This window comes from Poecilia reticulata, linkage group LG6, assembly GCF_000633615.1.
Source record: "Poecilia reticulata strain Guanapo linkage group LG6, Guppy_female_1.0+MT, whole genome shotgun sequence".
NCBI classification, from domain to species: Eukaryota; Metazoa; Chordata; class Actinopteri; order Cyprinodontiformes; family Poeciliidae; genus Poecilia; species Poecilia reticulata.
Window position 1 is genome coordinate 19,000,074 of NC_024336.1, and position 11,779 is coordinate 19,011,852.

At 38.4% G+C, this 11,779-nt stretch overlaps 1 protein-coding gene across 2 annotated transcripts in view; it reads right to left on the reverse strand.

The window, feature by feature from the left end:
• necab2 (N-terminal EF-hand calcium binding protein 2) overlaps positions 1-11,779 on the reverse strand; it is a 103,318-nt gene that overhangs the window by 29,886 nt on the left and 61,653 nt on the right. For both annotated transcript variants that reach the window (XM_008411664.2, XM_008411662.2), the window contains exon 8: positions 6,508-6,587. In XM_008411664.2, coding sequence (XP_008409886.1) covers positions 6,508-6,587 — 80 coding nt within the window. The remainder of the gene's footprint in view (positions 1-6,507; positions 6,588-11,779) is intronic.

The following is an 11,779-nucleotide window of genomic DNA, read 5'->3' on the forward strand; positions in this document are numbered from 1 at the left end:
CACACACACACACACGCACACAGTTAAGAGATTATGAAGTCAGGCTTAATGTGACAGCCTGGTCACAGCTGGACTCAAATAGAAAGTGCTTTGTGCTGGTGGTTGTTTAGCACATAAAAGATTAGTCTCACATTTAAACAGAATATGTTGCATGTGAGGAACATTGAAAATAGCTCAAACTGTCCAGTGGGGTGCACAGATCCCACAGTGACTCTGTGTTTGAACCAATGGGTGCGTCAGACGACCCACACAACACGGAGTCAACCAGCATCATGCCTGCCCACTTTGAGGATCCTCTTGTGTCTACTCCAGATGTTTCACTTTCTTACAGACTGATTTTTCTCACTGCACAAAGTTGAGCTTTCTTTATTGGGAACTTATCAGGGAAGCATGCACACAGCTTTTTCTTTTGTTGAAAATAAATTGCTTCTCAGTGTTCAGCCTATTGTATCCTTTCATACATGCTTCACTAAACCCCTGTAAAACTAAGGCTCTGGTGCTCCTACAAAAAAGACTAACAAAAAAACCCCAAACATTTTCCTGTTTGCACCACCCGGAGAGCAATAAATAATAATAGTTTGCAAACCGAGAACACGAAAGACAGCAGGAGAATCTGAGAGCGACACCCAGCAACAGAGGCAGCATGAATTTACCTTTTTAGCAGGTAACAGGATTTCCAGCGTGTTATCAGAGCAGCGGTGCCAATGCAGGGCACTATTTTCATCCTGCCAGATAGAACGTCACTCAGTGTGTGGCTGGGTGATTATTCATTCGGTAAACAATTCGTGATTCGCTCCGACACAGTGTGATATTATCATTTCCTCTTCCAGACACCTGCACAGTGTCAATACGAAGATCCGAGCTGGAAGAGGTTGCATGAGCAGCAGGACAAAGACACTTTTACGATGCCTTTGTGAAACCTTACTTTACTCTCACATCCTTTCTGAAGCACTTTTCTCTCTGTAAATATAATCCAGCAGATGTATGTTTTGTCTCGGATCTCATTATTGTAAAAGCACAATGTCAAACAAGGAAGGTTTGGTGAAAGACTGATATACCTGTATAGTTTATACTGCTGTTGACAATGGAACTGTGTCAGCATTTCTCCTTTAAATACACCATTTCCATTGTAATTTGAATTAATTTTATATGACTTTGTCACTTTGACCGGCGGAGGCTCTGCTTTGGTAAGGAGGAAGTGAGGCGACAATATGTCTTTTGAGGTGTTTTTATTTCGGAGCTCCAAGTTACACCAACATCCTCATCAACAACCACACTTAGTGAAACACAGCAGCTTACACTTATACCTGAAGCAAGTTCCACTTACACCAGGTGAAGGGGTGACCACAAAAAAAAAGGACAAACAACAAACACTATTTACACAAACCTACCAACAATAAATGATCCAAATATTTACATGCATGCAAATTATTAAAACTAAACTATTCTAAGGTCAATCAAAAAGTAAAGGTAACAAAATACATCCTCAGAGTATTACCCCTCTTAATGGAAGCTGGTATGTTCCAGGAGCATTTGTCTCCCTCTCTGCTCCACCTTGCTGAGACACACCCAGAAAGGCAAGTACTCAATTAACTCAAATTGACTAATCTAAATCAAAACAAACTGACATTCCCCCCCCCCCACATTCTCTGAACAGGAAAGATGGCCAGTCTCCCTACCCAAAAAGAATGTTCACCAAATGTCAAAGTAACTGAAATAAAGAACTGATACAAAATACATTTGAACTGAAAATAACATAATATCAATAATCAACATGGGATGGAACCCCTGGTCTCCATCACAGACTTAAATAGTTATCAGTTACTTTGAATTGTGCTAGTTGATCAATTTTGAAGCAAATGTTTGAATTTAATCCTCACTAATGTCTTTACTTCATTTTGAGAGAGTAAAGCACAAACACAAATAAAATGTTGTTTTGCTATAAACAGACCCTCACTGAGTGTAAAAATAATTTTTCTTCAAGCCACAGTCACTTCAAGCACAACCAGGTAGGAGTAATGGGCTCTCTGGAGCCTTGGGGGCCACAAGTGATTAAAGAACATCTCTTTAAAGGTGTTTCAATCATTGCTGCCAAAATTGAGGTCACTGGACTGTGGGAAATTGTTTTATTTAAACCCGAGTCATTTGTTGTACGAAGTCACAGTTGGGCTTAAGGCTGAAGGCTCATTCTAACAAGGGAGTGAGAAAACATGTTCTCTTCCTCTTCCAGATCTTCGTCCTCATGCTCCCCCTGGGCAGCATAATGCGTTTTGTTATTCTTTGCTCTTTCTGTCGTAGCTGCTTCCTTTTGCGAAGCGAGCCGAGTGCGCTAAGGATCCATTAGGCTTAAAAGGCTCAGTACCGAAAAAAAGAGAAGGGGATGAAGGACGTAAGGATGGACAATGAGGAAGATGAGGTGGTGTCTTGAATTGTGGACGTGTCTCAGGAAAAAGACGAAAGGGAAATAGTTGAGTACATTTCTTTTTTTGGGACTCCTCCTTCCCTCATCTTTCCCTCTTAATACAAAAAAAAATCCCAATTTATTCACCCACTCATTAGCCATCTCCACACCTTCTCTCTTCTCATCCTTTCTTCTGCATGCGGCCTGGGTGCTCCAATTTTGTTCTGATAATTTTTGTGCAAATAAAACTCAAAGCGCAGAAGCTGGGCAAAGCGCATGAGTTTAATAAGGCGTTGCAGTGTTTAAAAATACGCAACACTACAGTTTAGTCTCATTAGAGCTGGAATAACAATTAACCAAATTTACTTAATTTACTCTGAATGAGCAGCAGAAATGTTATGACTGCACACAAACCCCTCTAGAAGTGAAACATGGATGTAAACAATTAATCTTACAGCTCATGAAACATGTCGTTTGGATGGACTGAACTATTATAGTGGAGTACTTTATAACAAGCTGGACTAAAGTGCTTTACAAGCACACAAGATGTAATTACAAATGTGTGCATAAGATTATTACATCGAAAACAAAGGAACTCAACAGACTGAATTGATAAAAATGGGTCTGTAAAGTTTCTTAAAGTGATTCATTTTCTGAACGCATCCAATATGGAATGATAGATTGGTCCAGAAAATAGAAGTCGCTTCTGCAAGTAAGATGCTATCAAATGATGAAAGAGAATCAATTTGTCCACTTGACTGTCCAGTGAATTTGTGTTCTGTATGATTTCAATTGTTTTGTTGTAAGGCATTATTATAAAGTTACTAAAAGTCCAGTAGCTTTCCATACAGCTTCACCTTGAATCAGACTCACTTTGATTTTTGATAGCTGTGCCCAAATTACGGTTATTTAAACTTAGGTAAGACGGATGGTGCGCTGAGCATCATTCAGCTCAAAGCAGCACGGTCTTGCTCTGAAGTTCTGCATTTCATTGGAACAAAAGGTTTGCACCGATGTGTGGTGTCCACTGCATCCTATTGCAACCAAGACAGACACCACAATGTTCAGCAACAGCAATGACGTGTCGTGTTTTGTTAATATTGTGGAGTGCTACTTTATAATGTAGATAAGGATGTCACTAATGTATTTCTTCATCTTTATGCTGATGACATAGTTGTCTATCATAACGCAAACACATCTGCCCTGGGATTTGATGATCTTCATCCTGCATTCAACAGGAACAAGGACATATTTTAAACAAAACTAAAGTCCCTATTGCTCACCCAGCTATTGTCTTTTCTTTACTAGTGAAATATTTCTTTATGCTTAGCTTCATCACAGCATCTAGTTCCCATCGACGTCACACTGCAACCCTGAGATGAATAAGTAAAGGTACTGTATTTACAACAAAATAAGGCCTTCAACAGTAACATATCAAACAGAACATCAAAACAAAAGGGAAAATTGCTGCATTGGACACGGCTATTTCATATTATGCGAACCGAGTCGCCAATGAATGCAATTTTGACACAGAAAAAAAACCCCCATACAAATTGCAACAAAACCTTTAGGTAAAAATGTATAAAACTGAAACATTAAGACACAATTTACCACATAGCACAGGTTTTAGTCATCTTAATAATTGTAGTTGTTAATTATCTGTTGAAAAATGACATCTTTACAAAATTAAAGCAAAAATACAGGAGTTAGATCATGTGACGGATGAGCCTCATGTAAAGCTCTTTATCCAGCTTGTAGTGTTATTTGCAGTCGCCTCATGTTCTTTAAAGCATTTGGTTACAGTTTTAATCAGTCGCAGTTTTTGAAATGAGTCATGTGGGTAGTTGCTCTTATAAATATCTGTCAGTTGAGCCTGAAAAATGCTTTCTAAGACATGATTTGTATAGGACTGCACTGCATTTTATTCTGCTTCATAATCTATATGATTTTCTGCATTTTTGATTGCAGAAGGAGGGGCTCGTACAAGGCACCATTCAAACAAGTAAGGGCCTCGTTTCTAATGCATCCTCTGTCAGCTTCAAGTGTCTGTACTGCACAAACATGCCTGAAACACTAAATAAATATGCATAACAATAAATAGATTTAAGCTCATGAAGCTACTGCTTCATGCGGTCTGTAGCCACATTAAATGTATGTACATTCCTGAATTTATTATTGGAAATAATTATACCCAGTTTCTCACAATCGCAGCAACAAGACAAACATTCACACGGTCAGCAGAAATGCTTCTAAATCTTTGCAGCTCAAGGCAAAGGCTGGAGGCCAGATTGCCATATGGGCATGAGTAATGTTTTATGCACACAAATAAGTTAAACTTGACAAATGGATAGTGTTTTATTGCGACAACTGTATAGTCATGGCCAAAGCTTATTTTGCTGATACGTTGTTTTGCCAACTTTGTGAATTGATTAGAAGGACATTAATTCATTGAAAAGGGTCTTTTATTTAAGCTTAGTTTAAAGCAAAAAAACATGTTTATAATTGCAGGTTAAGCTGTGAAAGTTATGTTCGAAAAAGTCCTATCAGTCAAATTATACCAGACTAAGAACGCTATTAAAGTAATGCACTTAAAACCTCTGTGTTCTTGTGTTTGTAATCACCACCTCCAAAGAAAAGCATGCAGCATTTATCACAAAATGACCTGGCATGCAGCAAGCTGCAGCTAAGTAGATTGCAACTGAAAAACAGCTGCATCATAAAGAACCATGTAGTTAAAGACTCTGTTGGAGAATACGTTTCAGGATATCAACAACAGTCCAGCAAGCTCCAGAAATACGGCTCTGGATTCCTCGTTTTCCTCCTGATAAATACACAAAATCACATTGCAACAAAGTCAAAGCTTAAGTGAGCCTAAGTGCATCTGAAGTCCCACAGAGACGAAAACCTTTGGACAACAGGCACAGCAGAGAAGCCACTTCAATTCTGCTCAAGAAAGTCATCAAGGGCAGACTAAAAAGCTCTCTGGTAGAGACAGAGTATTTAAAAAAACCCTCATGTTTGCTGAGGTCTTGTCTGACAATGGTCCAGTTAAGAACCCTGTAGAGAACAACAGGGTCGACATCCTGAAGTGGTGCATTTAAAGAGACATTGGCCTTCGTCAATGTAAAATTGGAGGGATGGATGAAGCCAATTTCTTCCCAGTTACCAGTTAGTTGAGATACGTGAACAAGATAAAGAAAGCAAAACAATATTTTTTTGAATATTAAGCTACAGAAACTTAATTTCCTATAGTTTTTGGTCATATAGAATTTTTTTTGTCTAGGGAACAAAAAGCTAGCAAGAGTCCAACCAGTTGCAGAGGAAATGTTTTTGGCTACAACTATCTAGGCTGTGGTTTCTCCTAGTTCTGCTAAAGAACACAGACAACAACCCAAAAGAACAGGTTCTTCCAACAATTTGGTGACGATCCGTCTATTTTCCATCATGTCAAAAGTGAAACATTATAACGTGACTCAATTATCATTTCAATAGAAGTTTGAATCTGTGGTCAAGAAACTCTACAGATCTCATCTCTGAGAAAACAAAAAACTTTTATTGAATAAACAGATAAAAAAAAAAAAAATCAACAAACACAAAATTGGTTCATCTTCAGTCTGGATTTGGTCTGGAAGATGATTATTCAGTGTCACAAATTAAACAAAAGACAAATCAACACTTGAAATATCTACATGACTTCACATAAATTTAGTAGATTTGGTGGGTCTTGAAACCCCATAAAATAATTTGTAGCTCTCAATGCGTAAGAGCATCTGGTGCTGCACCAAGATCAGCAGAACATAACAGCCATGACTGCAAATCCAAAAGACTTTAGTGTGATCTGTGTGATTAATCGGAGCTCAAAGTTCAACATATTCCCTAGAATGAATAAGTGTCATTTTTAAAACTGAGTTTTATTTGAGGCAAAAAAATAAAAAAAAAATAAAAAAATTACTAGAGCCTTAAGTTTACAAATATATTTTATAATAAATAATGCTTTATCAATTTAGGAGTGGGGGAGGGGTTCTGCAAATTCATCCGGGGCATCAATACAAATCGTTGCTATCAATCTAGAAGACAAACCAATTTGTAACAGTTGTATTTGTTACCTTATTCTCGAGACGTCCAATCAGCTCCGCCAGGCGATTGATCTGAGCCTCCAAACCTTCTTTTCTCACCTCTACAGCTCCTACAACAAACACAAGAAAACCCATCAAAATCTATTGGAATGCAAAACAGATTAACTCACAAAACATGGTTCTGGTTTGTGATCAGATCTAATGTTGCTGGGTTAGATTTATTCAAATAAATGCAGTCACTTGCTGCTGCAATATTAATGTCCTCTCCTCCAGTGAATAAACATCTAATCCATCAACATGTTAATTTATGCTCTTTCTTTAGCCATAACATCCTACAAGATAAACGATTTAAATGATACAGTGAAGGTGCTGGGAATAGTGATACAGCTGAGGTCAGAAGTTTAAATAAACTCATTTCATGTTCTGGCCAGCTATTTCAACTTTTTTTTTCTCTAAGGTGTGATAAGAATACCTTCCTTCAGATCATCCTTTTGTTACGACTCATGATCAACTCAAAGGTCCAGACACAAAAAGGCTGGTTTAAGTCATCGGAACCAGCCTAACCCACCTCAGAAAGTATTCAGAAACCCCTAACCAAATATGTTACGAAGAATAATTTCACTGAATGATGAAACAGAGTGAAGCCAACAAACTCAGCCAACATATAGCATTTGTAGCATCAGGTGAATACTACAAACTCTTCCTCTGATTCTGCTATAGCTTTCCCAATAACGCTGGATGCATGTCCAACGTTATTTTGACGTTGGACTTGTACCGTGTGAAAAGGCAAAGTGAATTATAATGGTGGTGCCTTGATTCCCTGCTTACTGCAACATTATGACCTATAGAGAGCTAATATTTATGCAATCTCAAATCTTCAAATACTTAAATTATTTGTTTGTTAGCATTGTGGGTGTCAAGTAGAAACTGTTGAATGCGACAAAGTGACACACAAGACACTGTAAGTTGTTTAGACACTAAAGAGGGCAGAAAAAAATAAATTCAACAACCAATGGCTGAATGCCTAGGGGTACGTTGAGCGACATTGCAATCACATCACATCACATCACACCCCATCAACTGAGAAATGATAAATGTACTGCAGACGATGCACAGCTGAAGCACCGACGTAAGATCTGAAGAAATAAAAAAAAAGCTGGGAGAAAGAAAGACATCGAGTTTGTGTCAAAATTCAGAAAAGGGAGATAAAATGCCAATTATTCAACTATATTGGGAGAAACTCAGCTCATTCGACGATGGGTCCTATGAGGTGAATTTTTTAATTGGCTCTTACTCCACTGTGGTTTTTAAGATTTTGAATTACACGAGGATCATCCTAATTAGTTGTCTTTCAATTGATATTTAACACTCTGCTATCATTTCATCATTTTTGTTAATGATTTTTTATTATCTCGTCAGTCTTCATAATTGGCAGCAAAAAGAGCAGATTAACAGGGATAGATTTTTACGCAACCTTTTGATGACTAAACAAGTTCTTATTGCCTCCTCTGATCCAAGGAGACCAGGAGAAAATATTATAGGACATTATTAAAATCTGTATATTTTGTTGAAATATGAGGAAAGTTGAAACGGTTAAAATTTCAGGTCACTGGCGATTTCATGTTGACCTTGCTGACCAGTTTAGGGTCTTGGAGAAGAAAACGGTTTTTCTGTCACTATTAGCCAATAGTTTCTCTAACAACAGCTTAATATCTTCAATGTGCCCATGGGATTCGTCTAATACTGTGGAATCGTTTGTACCTTTACCTTCAGAGGTCGAACAAAAAGATCCTTCTTGCAGCAGAATCTCTGTGAATTATGGCTTTAGCTAAAGAAAACAAATTTTACATCAACAGAACTTGTCTTATTATGTTTTTTATGATATAAAGCACTTTAACTGCCTTGTTCTTGAAATGTGCCTTACAAAGAAACTATAAGAATGATTTAGAAACCTGCAACCAAAGTGTGCAGTCACGAGTTTACATTAAAATGTCCTGCATTGCAGAAAAGTGCACCAAAGATTTTTGCACCTAAAATGATGTTTAAGGTTAGTGGTTGCAGTGAAGAAGGTTGTAGGACATACTAAACTGTTCAGCAAGTCAGTGGAGTTGTTCTTCTTGAGGAGGGAGATATGTAATGTTTAATCAGTGCAGAGTGAGCACTGGCCTGACTTTTGAATATCAGTTCAAAAGTCTGATATTTGAAATTCGGTTTGAAATTCACGAGTAATTTCAAACTGGCTCAATTTGAAATGCTGTAAAATACTGCAGTGAAATTACCTTTTCTGTTAAATTCTGAGTTGGATCATCTGAGACATCTAGAAAATACTTTTTTTTTTCCCCCTGGAGGAGACGCAAGCTTCATGGAAGCGCACTGCTGGAGCATCCTGATTCAATTCATGTTAAGTGTTTTTTCTAATCCAAAGGATGGGGATTGCTGGTAATTCTGCAGAAGAACACTGGCATGAATGGGAAATCAAGCACAGTCTGGTCTATCTGTGTATTTTGCAGCATAGCTGAGTCAAACCTTTGGCCGTGACCGTCCAGTTCCTTGCACTACATTTATTTTCTTTTGTAATTATTTTGTAAGTCTGCAGTGATAAGTCAGGGTTTGCTAGATAATGAATGTAATATTTTAAATATTACTAAGACTCAAAAACTGTCTTTTATGAGAGCCAGGCCATTTCACAATGATTCCAGCATGTAGAAGAATTTCGAATTCAGCCGGAGGTGTTTCATGTTTGGTTTTTGAAGAAATTATGAATAGATAATTTTCTTCTCTTTTCGCCCCAATTTCAGAACACCACCTCTCCAACGAGCTCGTGCTTCTTCCCTCTCCTCTCAAAGACTAATTTTACTTTTCCTTTCTTTTCCTACTTGCTCAACTGCCAGCCAGTTTTCATTCCCTGATGGTCATTGTACGGCAAATTGGAGCTTGGGCTGCCCACTCTTCATTAAAAGCTTTAACAGCCAGTCAATTAGGAGCTTCCTCCTGACATCCTAAACACACGCATGCAGAAGGAACACACTCATCAGCTAAAGCACGGTCTGTTATACAACAGACAGCTGCAGATAAAAACCCAGCGGTCATTTTGCAAGAGTTAAGAGAAATAAGTGGCCGGGTCATTTAAAGGGGTGCAAGAAGAATCACAGCCTTCACGTTCAAGAGCTCCTTAGAAAGCACAGGAGTATTTATTGATTTTCTCCTCAATTAAGCCAACTTTGAGTTATTAAACATTTTCCTAATTTAACTTTAGGTGCAGCATTCTTATAAGCTCATCTGTTGGTTAGTCTTTTACGAAAGCACCTTTCCATTTTCACTGGCACCAATTAAGGAGAACTGATGTTTCAGGAGTTATGCAGATTATAATTATTTTTCTAAATAAATTACTGTAAATTGATAACTTTTTCAAAAGGTAAGCCATCCATCCATCCATCCATTTTCTTGCACCCTTTTTCCCTCAGTGGGGTCGGGAGGGGTGCTGGTGCCCATCTCCAGCCAACATTTCGGGCGAGAGGCGGGGTACACCCTGGACAGGTCGCCAGTCTGTCGCAGGGCAACACAGAGACACACAACCATGCACACACACACTCACACCTAGGGGCAATTTGGAGAGACCAATTAACCTGACAGTCATGTTTTTGGGACTGTGGGAGGAAACCGTAGTACCCGGAGAAAACCCACGCATGCACAGGGAGAACATGCAAACTCCATGCAGAAAGACCCCAGGCCGGGAATCGAACCCAGAACCTTCTTGCTGCAAGGCAACAGCTCTACCAACTGCGCCACTGTGCAGCCTGCGCCACTGTGCAAAGGTAAGCCTTCCAAAAAATATGTAGTAATTAGCATAATGGCTACACCTTAAAATAACATTTGAGTTTTTCCCTTTCTGACAATTAATTTACATATGATTTTCTCCTATTTTCTGTGCACAAAGCCTTTATTTAAATGCAGCCAAATTCACAGAAAATCGGCTCTCATTTCAGCTGCTGTTCCATTTTTGAGAAAAGTCTCAAACTTTGATGAAAACATGTCCACACAAGACAATTTTATCTTAGGCATCTTAAAAAGAAATATAAAGAAATCCGTTTCCGAAACTTGAAGTAACATCAGACCCATTACTGATAAATTCACATGTGATGCAGTCACAGAGAGAGGGAGGATTTCTAGAAAATATTCAAGTTGTTCTTTTGTTCCTCTCTGACTTTTTAGCTAACCTTGTAAGCCAACATTTGCTCTTGCTCTGAGGCTCCTACTGGCTGCAGAAAGAACCCGAAAGAACCTGCAGATAGTTTAGCGTTTAAAAAAAAAATCATAATTTTATTAAATTATGTGTTAGACTAGACTCTAAAGACACCTTCCTGTGCTTTATGCCGCAAGTGTTCAGTCCTTCACATAAAAATGATTCAATAAATTTTATTCTGCAGCACTTAAACGTCCAGATTTTGTTTAATGTTCTATTTTCCATTGAAGGTTTTTGGATGCTGAGTATTCTCTGTCTTGTGTTCAAGCACTTAAACTCATTCAAACTGAACAGATGGTATTATTGAGAATCAACTTTTATGTCCCGTTACAGACAATAAATTGGTTTGAAGCCAGCTCCTTGACTGAGCCATTCTAAAGCAGGCATATGCTTTGATTTAAACAATTCAGCAGCAGGTGTTTCTGTATGTAGGGTTGCTGTCCTGTCCCGTCAACTCTAATCAGCTTCTAAGGCCCAGTAGAAGAAAATCTGCTACCACCATGTTACACAGCTTTATTTTGTCTTTTTCTTGACATAATGGACTGTTTGTGGAGTGAACATGTAAATGTGAAATTAACTCCCAGCTGGAGCCTCGATCTCTACAGCTCTTCCAGATTTATCATCTTATCCTCCCCAGTGTGTAGGTTTAGTTAGATAGCGATGTCTTCGTAGGTTTGCAACAGTGCTGAACCTTCACTCCATTTTCTCAATGGATTAAAGAATGATTCGCTATGGCTAGTGTGGCTGCAATGTGACGAAACCTGTAACTTTTAAGAACTGAGAATATTTTTTGGCAAGGTGCTATAAAAGGAAACACTGTTTCTTTATAAACATGTGAACCCGAGTGTATTAAGAGCTGCAGCTCGAAAAGAAACCTCAGGACATTCACAGGTAAAACTTTTAACTCCAGTGAACGCTTCACTCAGAACGGGGGATGCTTTGAGGTGTAGCACAATACAGCTCCTCAGCTTAAAAGTGGATATTCTTATCTTGCATATTCTTACATAATTCTCATTTCTTTGTTCTGTTTTTCATGCCGCTTCTCTCCTATCCACTGCT